The 17,579-nt window shown below is 35.4% G+C and overlaps 1 protein-coding gene across 1 annotated transcript in view; it reads left to right on the forward strand.

Annotated features, from left to right (window-relative positions):
- Mtfr1 (mitochondrial fission regulator 1) overlaps positions 1 to 17,579 on the forward strand; it is a 50,169-nt gene that overhangs the window by 20,775 nt on the left and 11,815 nt on the right. Inside the window, exons 3-4 of the mRNA XM_004637561.2 lie at positions 8,072 to 8,170; positions 16,757 to 16,872. Coding sequence (XP_004637618.1) covers positions 8,072 to 8,170; positions 16,757 to 16,872 — 215 coding nt within the window. The remainder of the gene's footprint in view (positions 1 to 8,071; positions 8,171 to 16,756; positions 16,873 to 17,579) is intronic.

A 17,579-nucleotide genomic window follows, 5' to 3' on the forward strand; every position in this document is an offset into this window, starting at 1 on the left:
GAATATCCCACGACTTTCTCACTGAGCTAATGCTGTTTCTCCCTCTCCCTCACACCATTTTTTGACAGAGGTTCTTAATAAGTTGCTAAATTTCCCTGGGCAGTCTTGAGTTTGGGATCTTGCTGCCTCAGCTTCCCAGAATGTTGGGATTATAGCTTGTATCATCACATCTAACTTACTTGTTTTTGTTTGGTATGTGTAGTGATAGGGATTGAACCCAGGAGCAATGTACCATTTCCAGCTTCTTTTCTATTATGGGATCGTGGCTTCTGAACTTCTGATCCTTCTGTTCCAGCCTCCAGCATAGCTGAGATTACAGGTGTGCACTATTGTACTCAGTTTATTTGGTGTTTTTTAATTTCTAAGATTTTCTTAGTCTGCCTACTATGAGTAAAAATACAGAGATGTAATATACCTTCGATATCTAAAATAAAAGAAAGCTTATTATTTAATTTTTTCTTTTGAGATGGGATCTCACTGTATAGTTCAGGCTAGCCTTGAACTCGGGGTGATTCTTTACCTCAGCTTTCCAAGTGCTAAGATTATAAGCCTGTGACACTATGCCTGGCTCTAGAAGAGAATTTTTTTTTTTTTTTAATTTTTTGGCAGAACTGGGGATTGAACTGAGGCCCTTGCATTTGGCAGGGAAGCGCTTATTCTGCTGAGCCATCTCCCTGGCCCATAGAAGAAAGTTTCTTAGCGCTACCTTTTTTTTCCAACTGAATATGTTTGTAGTACATAATGATTACATTTATTGTGGGGAATTGGTACATTTATGTGAGATTTCTTAATTCTATAGTTTTAATGGCATCCCTTTCCTCTGCCTTTCTGCATCTTTTGGATGCCTTCATATATATATATATAATATATATATGTATAATATATTTTATATATATATGCCTTCATATATATGTATATAATTTTATATACACGTTTATGGTGCATGGCTTCATTCCTTGTAGGAATTTGGTACACATACACAGCACTTCACAATTTGATCCCCTTTTTTTCTTTGAAGTTCTTGGGAATCGAACTCAAGACCTTGTGTTTGCCAAGCAATATGACCCCCTTTATTCTTTTTAAATCTGATTGCTCTCCACTCCCTCCATCTTGCTATTTTCTATTAGCTCTACCTTTTAATAATTGATAATGTATATTCCTGAAAATTTTGAGGTGTAAATGAATTAAGTACTATGCTTGAAAGTGTTCTAAGAATAGAAACTGCAGTGCTTTTTCCTTTACCAGTTTTATCTGCTTTTATTTTTGGTTTTGTGTTTGAAACAGGGTCTTGCTTTGTAGTTCAGGCTAGCCTTGAACTCATAGTGATCTTCCTGCCTCACTGTCTTGCATGCTGGGATTACATGTGTGTGCCACCATTCCTGGCCTTACTTTTTTAAAAAATAGTATAAACTTTTAATTCACGATTTCATTTTATTTTTGCCATTAAGATGTCGGTGATAATTAGCTTTTTGTGTTTCACTCTGCACATCAGTACCACCTGTAATGACCACCTCAGATTGGTGTACTATGCTAATGCTGACAGTGCCCAGTACTTTTACATACATTTGAAATATTTGGCAGAACAAACCTCTTCACAAATAGGAAACCTGAGGTTTACAATGTTTGACCATCTTGACCAAAGTTAGATGCTTACTGAGTGGTAACACTGTAATACCAACCCAATTTTGATTCTAAAATCTTTTTTTTTTTTTTTTTTTTTTTTTTTTTTTTTTTGTTTAATGTACTTTGCACCTCTTATAATAGAAAAGGGAAGAAGATAATTGTTTCAGTTACTTTTCTCTCATTGGTGGGAAAAAAATACCTGATATCCAGAATTAAGGAAAGAAAGGTTAATTTAGCTCACAGTTTGTGGACGTTTGTCCATACTTAGTGGGCTCCAAGGCAGAGTGGCACATGGCAGAGGGCAACAAAACAGCAAGAGCAAAAAGGGAAGAGCAGTGGCAGCACAGCAGAGGCAAGCCTCTCCCTTGCTTATATTGCTTCCAGGTTATCTGCCCCAGGGCAGGTGTAGCACTCATGCCCATAATCCCAGCATTGGATCATGAATTTAATCACAACCTTTTAGAAGTCTGCCCCATCACTGCATGAGACTTGGGGGGACAACTAGACACAAACCATAATGTTAATGTTTATTAATATTTTAACTCATTGATGCTCATAGGTTCGTGAAATAATTAGATATTGTCTTCAATTTGTAGATGAGAAAGTGGAAGCCTACAGGGGGCAGTAATTTGGTCAGTTTTATATAGGTGAAAAGATTAGAAGAGCCTGCTTTTATTTTATTTTATTTATTTATTTTTTTAAAGAGAGAATGAATTTATTCAAAAGGAAAGATTTATTACTTTGAAGAGAAAGGAGAGAGAGTGGGGGAAAGAGATTTTTCTATATATGTAAGCAGGATGGTTTGGATAACTCTGCTGTGCATTTCTGCTTGTTTATGGAAAGAAGCAGTTATTGCTTTAATTTGTTTCATCTCCTTTTTCCAATTGGTTCTCCTTTTTATCTTCTTAAACTCTTACACATTTTTTCTTTCTTCCAATTTTACATGCATATATCTGGCAATATGAATAACTGGTTGGAAGATAACACTATGTTTTTCAACAAATACTGTGAAATTCATATTAGTTTGTTAAGTGAAAAATCTGTATCACTTGTAATTTTTCAGTTTTAATTCTAATTTATACTCTTTAAAAAATTATAAACAAATAAAAATTGCCCCAGTCCTATTATACAAGGTAACTATTAATACTAGTAATCTTATTACTAGCATTATAAAAATATAATGCTAGTATATAATAAACTAATAATTAATAATAGTGCATATACTCCCAGAGTTCTTCTAAGTATCTTTTTTTTTAAATTTTAATTCACATTTATTTAAACATAACAATTCTGTAAACAAAAAAAGTCCATATATGCACACTTCTAATGTGGAAGGTAGAAATATAAATAAAGTGCATATTTTAGAAAAATTTAGCACATTCAACAATGGACTGTAAGTGACAGGCTTTTATGCTTCTGTAGGCTGCTTTCTCTTCTTTGCCTTCAAGTTTGCCTCAACATTTGTTTCAAGTTGAAACATACTTACTCTTGAAGCTTTTTGAACTACTATGTATGTCCCTGAGCAAAGTTATTTTTAAGTTGCAGAATCAGAATAGCATCAAGGTAATGTATTTCTTATTAATCTCAGTACTTTATGTTAGAAAAGAAGTTACAGCAGGTATCTAATTTGTATTAGCAATATAGAAATGCTTAAATATTATACCTTTCTTTTCCTTTTGTGATTTGGAGTAATGTGAATATGGCTAGGAAATCCAAGGAAGAAAGAAGATAAAATAAGAGGGGTGTTAATCTTTAGAGATTTTGAAAGTGTTAGTGAGTTTCATCTTTTTTCTGACATACCTATTTTATTAAAAATTAATATTTTACGGGGCCGGGGAGATGGCTCAGTAGAATAGGTGCTTCCCTGGCAAGTGCAAGGACCTGAGTTCAGTCTCCAGTTCTGTGCAAAAAAAAAAAAAAAAAAAAGAATATTTTACACTTTGGGATTAAGAATTTACACTTTATTGGCTCATAGACTTTTGAAAAACTTTATTGGAAATGTCCCTTCATCCCAGAAGACAGTAATGTATGCACATAAATTTGCATGTTTTTTTAGGAATTTGTGAAGTAAATTATATCACTTTGTTTCTTTTTTTTCTTTTTTCTTTTTTTTTTTTTTTTCAGAACGGGGATATCACATTGTTTCTTAAGAAAAATATATTTATTATATTTAGAATTAGATTTATAGTTCTTCCTGCTAAATATTTTTCCTCAAATAATAATATACTTAGTTCATAACAAATGAAACTTGACATAAAACATAAAACTTGGGTGCACTTATGGATGAGATAGATGACAACTTCAAATTGTATCCTCACATACAACTTTTGCAGTAGTGTTTCATGATGTTGAAAAAGAATAAATTGCTTTTCTGTTGTCATCCTCCTCCTTGCTGTCATCACTTTCAAACATTGTTGCTAAATGTTATGGGCTGTCACTGCTAGACACAGACACGCACACATATATATACATAAAGACTCATTAGATTATTTATAAGCAGCTTTTATAGATAAAGCGTAGTTTTTCTCTTTAGTTATTTCTTAAGGGAATTGAATTATTTTGTTTTCAATTAGATCAAATTTCCTAGTAATGATAGCTTTCTGTCTACCTTCTCTTCTATCTGAAAAAGTATTAATGTCAGTTTAGAGGAAGCTAACCCTTCTCCAAACCAGTACTGATAAGACAAAGTTCAGTCACAAATTAGGGTGGGAGATGCACTTTGGGTCACGTAGCTTTCCAGTGCACAGATGGTAACTTTTTGGTACCATCTGTTCACTATTTCTTCACAGCCATTTACAATTTCTTCTCTATGAAGGCTGAATAGAAAAAAGTGTTAAGACCTAGTTTTTAAAAAAGTTCCTGAAAGTTAGCTGTTTTTTCCTCTCACTTTTTTCTATTAGTCAATAAAGGTTATGACTCTTTTTCATTTTTCTAGTCACTAGCTTACAGACCCTTGCTTCATGTATCTTGGTGCTAAGTACTGTACAATTCACGAGTAACAGAAGAACAACATTTTGTTAGTCAACTGTGTCTGCTTGAAAAAAAATCACAATCTGTTCTTGTTCTTTTGCCTTTTTTTACCTTAACTTTGTAAATAAAACCTAGTCTATTTTTTCTTTGTGATTAAAAGCTGCTGTTCTTACAGAAAGCCCCTGGTTTTGTTTCCTATTGATGTTAAACAGATAAAAAGACAGTAGTTAAAACTTAGCCTTGTCACTGCAGTGTGAAGAATGCTAACAGCTGGCAAACACTTTAGTTCCTGACCCTGGCAAGTTCTTTTTAAAATTTTCTTTGTAGCTTTTTGACTTCTTATCTTCAGGCAGGATCTTTGTTTCCTGAAGAGTAGGGAAGATTGACTTTAGACTATGTAATTATCAAATTGTGATGTACAAATAGAGTCATAGGAGAGTTCTGACTTCTGACTAAATAGAAGATTCAAAAGTGAAAAGACTGAATGGAGTAGTTCCCATTGCCCTATGGATTAAGACTATTAAAATGTATAAAATTGTTTCCTTAAATATTATGTTTTAGAATTATTTGCCCATGTTGTTTCTTGGGTGGGATTAGTTGATTAATTTTGTAGGACAATGAAGCTTCTCATTTTTCTCTAGTCAGGTGTGTTTTCCACCTCTGTCCCTATGTTACTTAGTATGCTGTAATGATTGTATGATCATTGCCATGAATGATGTTTTGTTTTAAATTTCAGAATAACTTTGCCTAGGGGCTGGGGAGATGGCTCAGTAGAATAAGCACTTCCCTGGCAAGCGCAAGGGCCTGAGTTCAATCCCCAGTTCCGCAAAAAAAAAAAAAAAAAAAGAGTAACTTTGCCTTAGCTGGGTGTGATAGTGCACATCTGTAATCCCAGCACTTGGGAGGCTGAGGCAGGAGGATCACCATGAGTTCAACACCAACTTGGACTACATAGTGAATTCAAGGCCATCTTAAACTACATAGTGAGACCCTGTCTCAAAAACAAATCAAAACAAAACAATAACTTTGCCTTTTATTATTATTATTGTTATTATTTTTGTAATGGGAATTGAGCCCCAAGGGTGCTCCCCAGTGAGCTGCATCCCCAATCCCTTTTAAATTTTATTTTGAGATAGGTTGTTGTGAGGTGTCTAAGGCTGGCCTTGAATGTATGTATGTATAGTCCTTTGCCTCACCTTGGAGTAGCCATGATTACAATCATGAGCCATGATCTCTAGTTATAGTATTTGTATTTTAATGTTGATATCTTTATATGTGTATATTGGGGACTGAACTCAAAGCCTTCACACTGAGCTACATTTGCAGCCCTTCTATTTTATTTTGAGACAGTGCCTCAGTAAGTCACTACGTTGCGAAGGCAGCACTCAAACTTTTTTTTTTTTTTTTTTTTTTTTTTAACTGGGGATTGAACTCGGGACCTTGCGCTTGCCAAGTGGGCACTTATGCCACTGAGCTATTTCTGTAGCCTTCAGACTTTTTATCTACCTGCCTCAACCTTCCAAAGTGTTGAGATTATCTGCATGCACCATCTTGTTTTTATCTTAGCCACGTTTTCAGCCTGTACCAACATTTTTTTTTTTTTTTAATTCTTTGATAGTACTGGGACTTGTGTGTGTTAGACAAATACTCTAGCTCTGAGTTACATCCCCCAGCCCCTCCTGTATTTTATTTTGATTGAGAATCTTGGCCAAGTTGATTACGCTGACCTCTAATGTGCAGTCCTCTTGCCTGTAGGCATGGGCCACTCTGACCAGCTATCCCATCCATTTTATTTATATTTCCAAAGGAAAAATCATAGTTTCTGTAGGTTATGAACTATTTTGTGGAATTCTGCTTGCTAAATGCCATTATAACATTTCTGCTTGTAAAATCTTGAACATACATGATAAAAATTATTTAAAAACTGAAATAGATTGCCATGGATGTTTTACATACTTTCATAAACCTCACTGTGATTTATTTACTATCCCTAATTGGATTTGGTTATTAAAATTTAACATAATGCTGGGCATAGTAGTGCATGTCTGTAATCCCAGCACTCAGGAGGCTGAGGCAGAAGGATCATTGCATGTTTGAGACCAGCCTGGGTTATGAAGTGTGTTCAAGGCCAGCCCGAGCTGCATAGTGAGACAAGTAAATAAATAAATGATAAATAAATAAAATTTTTAAAAAATTTTAAGAAGCAAGAGTTACTTTCAAAACTCCCTATTCATCTTGAATATCTTGTCTGTGTGGGCCCCAGAACCCTGGGCATGCCATGTCAGCCCTGAAAACTGGGTATGGTGGTACACTCCTGTAATCCCAGTGTTGGGGAGGCTGAGATAGGAGGTTCACTATGAGTGTGAATTTCGTAGGGAAACCCTGTATCAAATAAATAAAAAAATTAAAAAAAATTTAAGAAATCAAGTTGCTTCTATTCTTATTTTGTAAGTTGTGCCTGCTCTTAGAATGGCCTGAAGGTCTGATTCTGAAGGCCTAGTTTGGGTTAGGTATTGGAGTCACTCTTTACTATGACTACTTGGTTATTGTTTTTATTTGGATAATTGTAGTCTTTAGAATAACTGTGAAGTAACCTTAAGGGCTAATGTCCATTGTTCAGGATCTATATAGTTTATTTGGTATTATTTACACTTTAGGATATATAGGTGGATGTTAAAGTTTGATGACCAAATTTAATATTCATGTTATTCTCATTCTTTTCTTTAAAATTGCTTTTAATGGCTACTACTTTCTTTACCTCTTCTGTCCAGGCTTTCAGGTGTAGCACTCAAATCGGATAGTTTTTCTCTTTAAGGGAAGATCATATACTGGGGGAGAAATTTCAAGGTACAATTTGTAATGATTTAACATCATATGTGTGTGTTTTGTTTGCTTTTTGCTTCAGGGGTTTTTACTTTTGCTTTAAGCATAGCATAATGTCCTGTGTGCATTATTTCATCAGGTAAATTCTGTTCATTAAGACTACCATCAGCTCATTTAATGCCTTTATGCACATTAAAGATCAAATCATTGAAGATGTAATGCTTGAAGAGCAGTGCGACTGGATTTCACTCCTCCCCCACTCTCCGCTCTCATACAGCAAATGGCATGCATGGCACAAATTCGCATTCTAAACTTCGTACTAATTTGTTTTGGAAAGTTTATTAATAGCAAAAGTAGCTCATGTTAAAAAGTAAAGTTTTACTCCAAATGCTATATAGTATTATGGAAAAATTACATTATATTTGGATATTTGTATATAATGCTGTACATTAAATTTTGTTGGTTTAATAATAGCCAGTTATATATTCATTCATTTTGAATTGAAAAACTGGCTATTTCCTATATTATTTAGAATATCTTGGTACCATAATTAAATATGGCAACATACTGTGCATTTACTAGCCCAGTGATATATAATCTTTGCAGTTTTGGAAGTCTTGTAATTAAACTTTTTGTTTTTTCCCTACTTCCTCAGGTACTTTGGTCAGGAAAGCCATATGGTTCATCTCGAAGTATTGTAAGGAAAATTGGTACTAAATTATCTGTGATCCAGTGCCCAAGAGTTCAGTTCCAGGTACTGTATTTTATGTATTCTAGATATTAACATTAATATGTACAAGATGGCTTTAGAAATACTTTGCTGATTTTGAACCTTTGTCCATATTGATGCCTTTACCAGTAAAAGAAGATGAGTAACAAATGAAGTCAAGTCTAATTTTAGTTCCTCTGTGATTATTTAAACTCTTTAAGACATTTATCCTTGAAAATACTTATGTGAAGATTTAGAAGCATATGATAAACTAAGCCATTGTTAATTCTCAGATGACCCCAAACAGGGCTTTGGGTGCTTAAGGTCTCACTTTTTTTTTTTAATATTACACTTTTCTCCTTGGACAGCTTTGTCCCTCTGGTTTGTTTTTAGATGTCTCTGTGGTTGCTATGTAAGTTTTCTCCATCACTGGTTTCAAACAAAGCATTAAATGTAAGATCCATTGCCATACAATGTTGGTGTCAAGATAAAAAGTAATTACAGTTCTCTGAATGAAGTGAGAGTCAAGCACTGGATTAGAGTACTTCTGAACGCTCAACTCTTAGCATTCTCTTTTAGTACCAAGACAGGAGAAGCTGTACTCTTTGTTTGGAGATATTACTATTTTCTTTTTTGTGCTGTTGTTCCTTACTATAGTTAGACATTGTAAGGAATTTTTTTTTTTTTTTTTTTTTTACTAATTCTCTATGACAATAATAGGACAACATATTTCAGTTCACCATTTAATAATGTAAAGTTCAACAGCGGTCTTTACCAGCTTTAATAGCTTAGCTCTCAGAGATGTGGAAGATGTATAACATTTAACTTATTATTTAGAAGCTCATGTGTGCTGTGTGTGCTTATTTGGTAGAACATCATACTCAATCACTCGTGGTAGATGAAGGTGAAGATTTCTTTCTAAAGAAGGGGTTAAAATTTGCTTTTCTTTTTTTGAGATTAGCAGCGTTGTTCATTGCTTTTTTTAATAATCCTGCTTGCAGATTGGCTGGCTAAATCTTTGTGAGTCAGTATAAAAATTGACAGATTGGGAGCCAGGGAGATGGCTCAGTGGAATAAGCGCTTCCCTGGCAAGCACAAGGACCTGAGTTCAGTCCCTGGTTCCGAAAAAAAAAAAAAAAAAAAAAAAATTGACAGATTGGAGCTTTCCAAGAAGTAATTTTTTAATCAAATTCCAGGCTTTTTAATGATCAAAATGAAATGTATGGTAGTAGGTCTCTCAAGTAGTTTCTCAGAATTAAATTCATTGAAACATAGATTACTGTTTACTTGCCAATTTTCTTCAGATGACTGTGGTATTAACTAATGCTTATTAACATTTTCTGACTGCTTAGTCGCATTAAAATTTTGTTCTTGTTGCATTGGGTATAGCTTAGTGGTAGAAAGTTTATGTAACATGAATGAGACTCTGGGTTTGATCCCTAGAACTAACAAAATTTTTGTTTTATGTATTTTATCTATTTAAACTTCTACTTGCTGGAGAACTTGTGTTCATATAGCTGGAGACATACAAAAGAATTTGGAGATTTCTAGTAATTTCTGTTGTGATTCAAATCTTCCTTGACAGTCAGCTGGCCAAAATGCTACTTTTTTTCTTGCTGAGACAAAATACCCATTGCCCAAAGCTATAGGAGGAAGGGCTTAATTTAGCTGATAATTCAAAGTCCATGATTGACGGGCTCCAAGGCAGGGTGGTGGTGGTACACGGCAGAGAGGCAACCCTTCATGGTGGTGGAAGACAGCAAAAGCAACAAGCAAGTTTAATATTGTCTTACTACCCCTTTTCTACTGTTATCTGGGTTGCTGGGATTAGGACAGTGCCAAACCAATCAGTGAACTGATCACACACCTGTAATCCCAGCATCACACACTCTAGATTCAGTCACCTCTGAAAAGATCCTCTGTGCCCCAGGACTGCATGAGGCGTTGGGGGTATATGTAGACCCAAACCATAACATCCACTTACATTATTTTCCTAGTACTCAGATTATCAGTAACAGCTTAAGTCTGTTACAGTTAGTTTTACTTCTGAGATCTTAAACTCCAGTATATTTTTTCTGTTTTAGACTGCAGTTTTCATGGTGCTAGCTGACCCATATATTTTGTGTAAAATCAGACTTGTGTATAAACATTAGGCCAAACAGGAATGTTACTTTGTGTGTGTTAAATGAGAATAATGTGAAAGGCCTGAGTATAATAACTGGTGATTAGTGAGTGCTCAATAAAAGTGCTGTTAATTGTGATGATTTTTATTTTTTTATTTTTTTGTTACTGCCACCTTAGAGCTATAGAGCCAAGTTTCTTATTTGGTTTTCTAATTCAACTCCCTGTTTCTACAGAGTGGATGTCTGCATATTCATAAGGTCACAAATGAGAACACAGATCAACAAATCTAGTTAAATCTAACATAGTAGATATGTTGCACTAAAAAAATTCAATATAAAAAGCTTATTAGAGACACCTAGTCTTATGGCTTATATATAGATGTCTATGCCTCATGCTTTTTGGAGGTGGCTGGATCTAGGGTGTGTGATGCCGTGTGATGGTGGGATTAATACTGTCCTGCCCTGGGTGTGAGTGCTACCTATGGTCCACCTCAGACTGTTTTCTTGGATGTGAGGAGTGGCTGTTGGAATTGGTGGAGAAAAGACAAAGTAATGATGAAATTCTCACTAGAGTTCATACACCATGATAAAATCTGGAAGTAAAATGTTCACTTTTTACAGCTCATTTTTATTTCATAAGTAAGCTTGAAATCTGTACCTTTTTAAACTACATACTGGTATTCAGCACTAAATAAAACAAGCATGTAGATCTGCTGTTATGATTTGAATAATATGTTCTTATGATTTGATATGATATGACTTGGTTGAAGAGATATTAAACAACTAAATTGCCTAATAGATAGTCCTAACTTGTAATAAACAGTAAAATAAAAAGTAAATGTAGGCAAGGGACAGGGAAGGGAAGTAACAGCAAGGAAGGCTCAGGGGAAATGGCAGTTAAAGATTAGAGCAAGTGAGGGGCAGGGGAAATGGCTCAGCAGAATAAGCGCTTCCCTGGCAAATGCAAGGGCCTGAGTTCAATCCCAGGTCTGCCAAAACAAAACAAACAAAAAAAGGATTAGAGCAAGTGAGCTCTATCGAATTACAAAGGAATGGGATTGGGGGAGTATTGTGGATAGAAAGGATAGCTGATGCAGAGGTCCCAAAGCAGGAAGAAAGTATTGCAAACTGAGAGAATTCTTTCAGGAACTAATCAGATGGTAGACTAGTATGATCCAGTGATCTCTGATGTCTGAGTCTTCTAAACATAAATTCCTAAATATTTCAGTAACTGTTAGATTTAATCCTCTTTCCTCAGGTACACTTTCATGATTTGGAATATTCTATTGTGTGATATCATACTATATGTGATTTTCATTTCTTGGTTTCAGCTTGGTGTTAACTAACAATTCAAGTGTTGTGTTTCATAAATTTTGGAATATTGGCTTGAAGATTGAGTTGGTAACTAACAAATGTTTATGGACATTTTATTCATCCTTGGTAATTGACTCTTCAGGCTGTGTTTGTCCCTGGAGATAACTGATGCCCACCAAACTTACTTTCAGAGATACCTATTTTCCTTCCTCTTTTTATTTATCCCTTTTTTTCCTTCTTTCTCACCACTGTTCCACTGCAGGTATAGAAACTTCTAGTAAATACTTAACTAAAAACAGTAATCACAGACAGATCTACTATGAGACATCATGACTATAGGTTACAATGTATTGTATTTTGAAAATTGTCGAGAGATTTCAAGTGTTCTCGTGGAAAATGTGAGGTTATACATTTTTTGAATAGTTCATTCCACAATACACATGTATTTTAAAACAAATATTCTACATAATAAAATATGTAGTTTTTATTTAGTCAGTTTTAAAAGATTAAAACTATTTACCTTTTTTTTCAGTGCTGGGGATTAAATCCAGGACCTTGAGCTTGGTAGGCAAGTGTTATCTCTGCCGCTGAGCTACATCCCCAGTGCCAAATAAATTAAAAATAATTTTCTAAAATTAATTTTTATTACATGTTTGTATTACATGATTATATTCATTTTGGGGGAGCTGAAGCATGTACATAATAATCTTAGTTCTTTTTATGTCTCCTTGCCCTCCTTTTGCTCCCAAATAATTTTCTTTTTTTTAAACACAAAAAGTCTTTTTTAAAAATTTTTTATTTCTTATAATTTTTATTTATTTATTTTTTGGCAGAACCGAGGATTGAACTCAGGCCCTTGCGCTTGCCAGGGAAGCGCTTATTCCACTGAGCCATCTCCCCAGCCAAATACATTTTCAAAAGAATGATCACATTGTCCACAAACATTAGTGCCCAAGTCTGAGCTATAGTATTTACTTGAGAGTTCTAATGCATGAGTCTGAGCTATAATATTTCACTGAACGTTGTAGTGTCCAAGTTTGAGCAATATTTGACTGAGTGTTCTGGCTTCCAGAATGGTTTTCTTTATGCATGTGTATCACCTGGCCAGTTGGTGTCACTATGTTAAAATGTAGAAATTCTTTTTTTTGGCAGAACCGGGGACTGAACTCAGGACTTTGCACATGTCAGGCAAGCGCTTATTCTACTGAGCCATCTCCGCAGCCCCTAGAAATTCTTCTTTCAATCTTTTTTTCAGATGTAAGAATTTGTAGAAAAAGAGTAATAAATAAATTCTATGCAAATAAAAGCTGGAGATTTTTATTATGTTGCTTTTAAGAATACATGTTTTGTTTTGGATATAAACAGGGTAGTTAAGTGCACTGAGTTTGTATCTTTTAGGCAGAGAATCTTAGTTCATAGTAGCAGTGTATTTATTTTGTGAAAAGTCACATGAGGAAAAAGCTCTCTAATATTTTTGCTCTAAGTATTTAAACTTTTGTACAGTTGGCCCTTTGTAACCAGTTTCTATATTAATCACATGAAGTTCAAAAATACTTCAAAGGGGGCCTGCCCCTTAGCTCAGTTCTTTAAGTGGCTGCTTCCACAAAGCAGTCAGGCTCAGGTTGCTGTGGTTTGATCCCCACAATTCAAGCCAGTCAAACCTGCCCTGAAGGCATTCAGAGCCAAAAAAAAAAAAAAATCTTGGGGGCTGGGGAGATGGCTCAGTGGAATAAGTGCTTCCCTGGCAAGCACAAGGGCCTGAGTTCAATCCCCGGTTCTGAAAAGAAAAAAAGAAAAAAAAAACCTTCAAAAATTGCTTTTTTCTTGAGCATGCACATTTTTTGTCAGTGTTTCCTAATAGAGTGTAATAATTATTTATGTAACATTTTTATGTGAGTAATCTGAGGTGATTTAAAGTATGTGGGAGGATATGTGTGGTTTATATGCAAATGGTACTTATCATTTATAAGAGACTTAGCATTATGTAATGATTTTGGTATGGGTGGGAAGATTGAATGTCCTGGAAACCAATATCTCAGTCGACAGAGGGATATATTTTTAATTCTAAGCATTTTATTAAATGAATCTGTTTCCATAGTAGTTTTACATTAATCACACTGTTTATGAACTAAGTAAATCTTGCTATAGTAACAATTGTAAAATATAAAATTTTAGGTAATTTTTTTTTTTTCCAGTGTTAAAGTTTGGAAAACCAGTAAAAATACAATGCCACACTAAGTTTTCTGTGTCTTTAGTTTCTTTTTCTTTTGTACTTACTGTAGCTTTAGTCATAGGACAGGAACTTGCTGGGAGCTAGCAGTAAGTAGTTCTTGTGTCAGTCATCCTTGTGTGTTGGGGTGGGGTCTAAATCACACTCCATGAGCTTGTCATTTTCACACCCCTTGTCACTGCTGCCACCTTGGCTTGGACTTTGGTGAATGGGCTGATCTGAAAATTGTGCCTTCCATTTCATGCTTCCATTACTCTCTGAATATTCTTAGCAAACAACCTGAATGGCCTTAAAAAACTGTTTTTGTCAGTTTTGTTTTTTGTATGAATTTGACTTAAATGACGAAACTACTGGTTTGTTGGAGGAGGGTGTCAGCTAGGAATGGTACAGATGGATCTTGACATTATGTATCATTACTTTTTTCATCTCATTGAGCACATGTTCAGTATATACTAAGTATATTAATGCCTGTATAAGATTGTAAACTAGTAGCTGGAGGTTTTTTTTTTTTAAGTTTATGCAAAAAGCAACATTCATAGATACTGTGTAGGGTATAGATGTAAAATTGAGAAACATGTTTGATCCTTCATTAGTATGTAAGAGATCTTGAAAATTAGGTAACATCTTTGACTTTTTTTGTGTGTGGTACTGGGGATTGGACTAGGGCCTCTGTACTAAGCTACATCCCCATCTCTTTTTATTTTTTATTTTGAGAGGGGAACTTACTGAGTCACTAAAGGCTGGGCTCAAACTTGTGATCCTCCTACTTCAGCCTTTCAGACTGCTGGGATTATAGGCATTTGCCAGTACACACAGCTTGAGTGTGTACTGGGAAAATTCTACATTGGTTCCTTTTGTAAATGTTTAAGAAGAAACCAGCAATTTTTGTTTCCATGGGAAATACAGTAAAAATTGGACTTTGTTTTGTAGATAATTTGTATCGGATAGTAACTGTTCTAAGACAGTTTTCTTTTCTAAATGTAGTTAATCAGAATGATTATGAGCCAGCACCTTAGAAACCTTAGAAAGACACCATTTGGATTTTAATCTTGTGTGTATGTGTGTGTGTCTGTGTGTGTGTGTGTGTTATAGTGCCAGGGTCCTCAAGTATAAGCACTCAGCCATTGAGCCACATTCTCAGCCCCAGATTTTACTATTACAACTTCTTTCACATGTGCAAGATGGCTGATTAAATACCATCTCACCTAGGAGTTTCAGTGGGGTAAAGGGACTTTCCTGCTAAGGATCTGCACTTACACCACTTAAAAGAATCTTTGTTTTTTAAAAGAGTATTATAGGGCCGGGGAGATGGCTCAGTGGAATAAGCGCTTCCCTGGCAAGCACAAGGGTTTGAGTTCAATCCCCGGTTCTGCCAAAAAAAAAAAAAAAAAAAAAAAAAAGTATTATAGCATTATCAGGGTACTGTTCTGTTTTCAGGAATGGCTAAGAACGCCTTGAATATGGCACTCTTGTTATGTTACATAAGTTGTATAAATTAATTGTTTGCTAAATATCTGTTTGGGTGAATTTCTGAAGTACATAAATACAGAGGAAAAAGCACAAAAGCCTTTCTTTCGTGCTTTGTGTATAATTTGTTTTGAGATAGGGTTTCTCTGTGTAGCTTAGACTGGGTTTGCATTTACTGTGTAGCCCACACTGCTTGGAACTTGTGGACATACTCTTGTCTTGGTCTCACAGTGCTAGACTACAAGCATGTAATACAAAAGCCAGCTGTTTGCTTGCTTATTTATTTAATTTTTATTTATTTGGTACAGGGTCTTGCTATACAGCTCAGACTCATAGTGATCTTCCTGTCTCAGCCTCCCCAGTGCTGGGATTACACACATGCACCACCATGCCTGGTTTCCATGGTGAGCATGGCATATGGTACTGGGTATGCTCTTACCAGGCAGGTGCTTAGACCACTGAGCTATCTCCCTGGCTCTTTCTTATTTATTTAAATTTATTTTTTTCTCATCAGACTACAGATTACAGATTACTTTCATTACATGCAAAACATTAGTATTTTCAAATCTTTTCATCTTAATCTAATTTTAAGTGTTTTTGTTTTAGATTTTTTGGGGGGCCAGGGGTTAGAACTCTTAAATCTCTACTCCTGTTATAACATATTTTCATGTCTGCTTATCCTTCCCCAAAGCTATAGGTTTTGTATTGTTTGAGTCAGGGTTTCCCTATGTAGTTCAGGTTTGCCTTGAACTCAGAGTGGTCTTCCTACGTAAGTCTCCCAGATTATAGAACTACAGGTGTGTGTCACCATGTCAGCCTTGTATACTTTCTTCTTGTTTTATTTCAAAATACTGGTTCCTTCCTCCATGTGTTTTAGGTTACTAAATTCTGCTCTACTGTTCTTTTTTAAATTCTTTAATACTGTTGAAAATTGAGAGATTTTTTTGGCTGGTGAGATGGCTCAGTGGTCTAAAGCACCTACTTAGAACAAGCTTAGCAAAGCACAGGGATCGCAGTTCAATCCCCCAGCACCACATGCCAGCCAGCCCCGCCCCCCGGTGGGCTGAATTGGACACACACACACACACACACACACACACACACACAAATAAATAAAGTTCTTTAAAAAAAAAAAAAAGAAAATTGAGAGATTTAGGGAGTTTAAAATTTTTATGCTGTGCATGGTGGTACATGACTGTAATCCCAAAGCACTTAGGAGGCTGAGGCAGAAGGATTGCCATGAGTTCTAGGAAAGGCCAGTCTGTATTACATAGTGAGATCCTGTCTCAAAAAAAGGAGAAAAAGATTAACATAAAATAAAAAGTTCATTTGTAGTTCGGGTGTTGTCCTGTACTATTAGTAACAGGATATAACAAGTGGTTTCTTTTATGAAGGCCTTCAGTGGAGTTGGTAGAAAACACCAGAGCTGGCTTGATTTCTAGGTAAGTAAAAATGTTTTGGTGTCAAATGAGGGACTTTCCTATTTGTAATTTACAGCTCACTAGCCATACGACAGAGTGGAATTCTAGTCATCCAAGAGAGGATGCAGTGGTGTCTTTTGCTGATGTTGCTTGGGTAGCCACAGAAGGAGGAGAGTACTCAACACGACTCAGGTAAGTGTAGAAGGCTGTTGAGAGCTCAGCTGCAGTGTCTGCTATATTAAGGCTTTAGGATAATTGGCAGTACTTCCTTTTCATATTCTGATTTTTGTGCTGTAGTAACTACTTTTTCTTGATCAATTTTTTTTTCTTTAAACTTTTAACACTTAGCCACAAGTTTGTAGGAACATACAATTGTGTCTGGAGTCATTATGAATGATATTTCTAGCCTTGCATAAGTGTATATTCTAGTATGAGAGACCAGAAAGAACTATCATGATATGTTAAGTACAGTAATTATTATGATCTCCTTGGGGCAGAAGAATCAATTAGATCATAGTAAAACTCTTGTAGAATATTTCCTAAAAATTATGAGTCAGTGTGAGTTGCGATTCAAAGGAAACAAGGTATAAGAGTTAAACGCTTCCATTTATTTGAAAGAACTTGAAAAAGATATGGTGAGGGATGCTCAGTGTGCTAGAGGAGATTAAAAGGGTAATCTACATTACTGATACTATACTGTGAAGTCTACTGAATAGGTACAGAAGGCCAGTGTAGGATGAGAGAGGTTCAGTGGAGCTTCTCAGGAGGGGATGCTACAACTAAATTATGAAGGTTCAGTAGTCAAGCACATTGGAAAGCTATGTTGCAGGAAGAATGAAAAACTTGATTCTTTTTTCTTCTCCCCCTCCCCCTCCCCCTCCTTCGTTCCCCCTCCCCCC

Source organism: Octodon degus, unplaced genomic scaffold (assembly GCF_000260255.1).
Source record: "Octodon degus isolate 3935 unplaced genomic scaffold, OctDeg1.0 scaffold00091, whole genome shotgun sequence".
Classification (NCBI taxonomy): Eukaryota; Metazoa; Chordata; class Mammalia; order Rodentia; family Octodontidae; genus Octodon; species Octodon degus.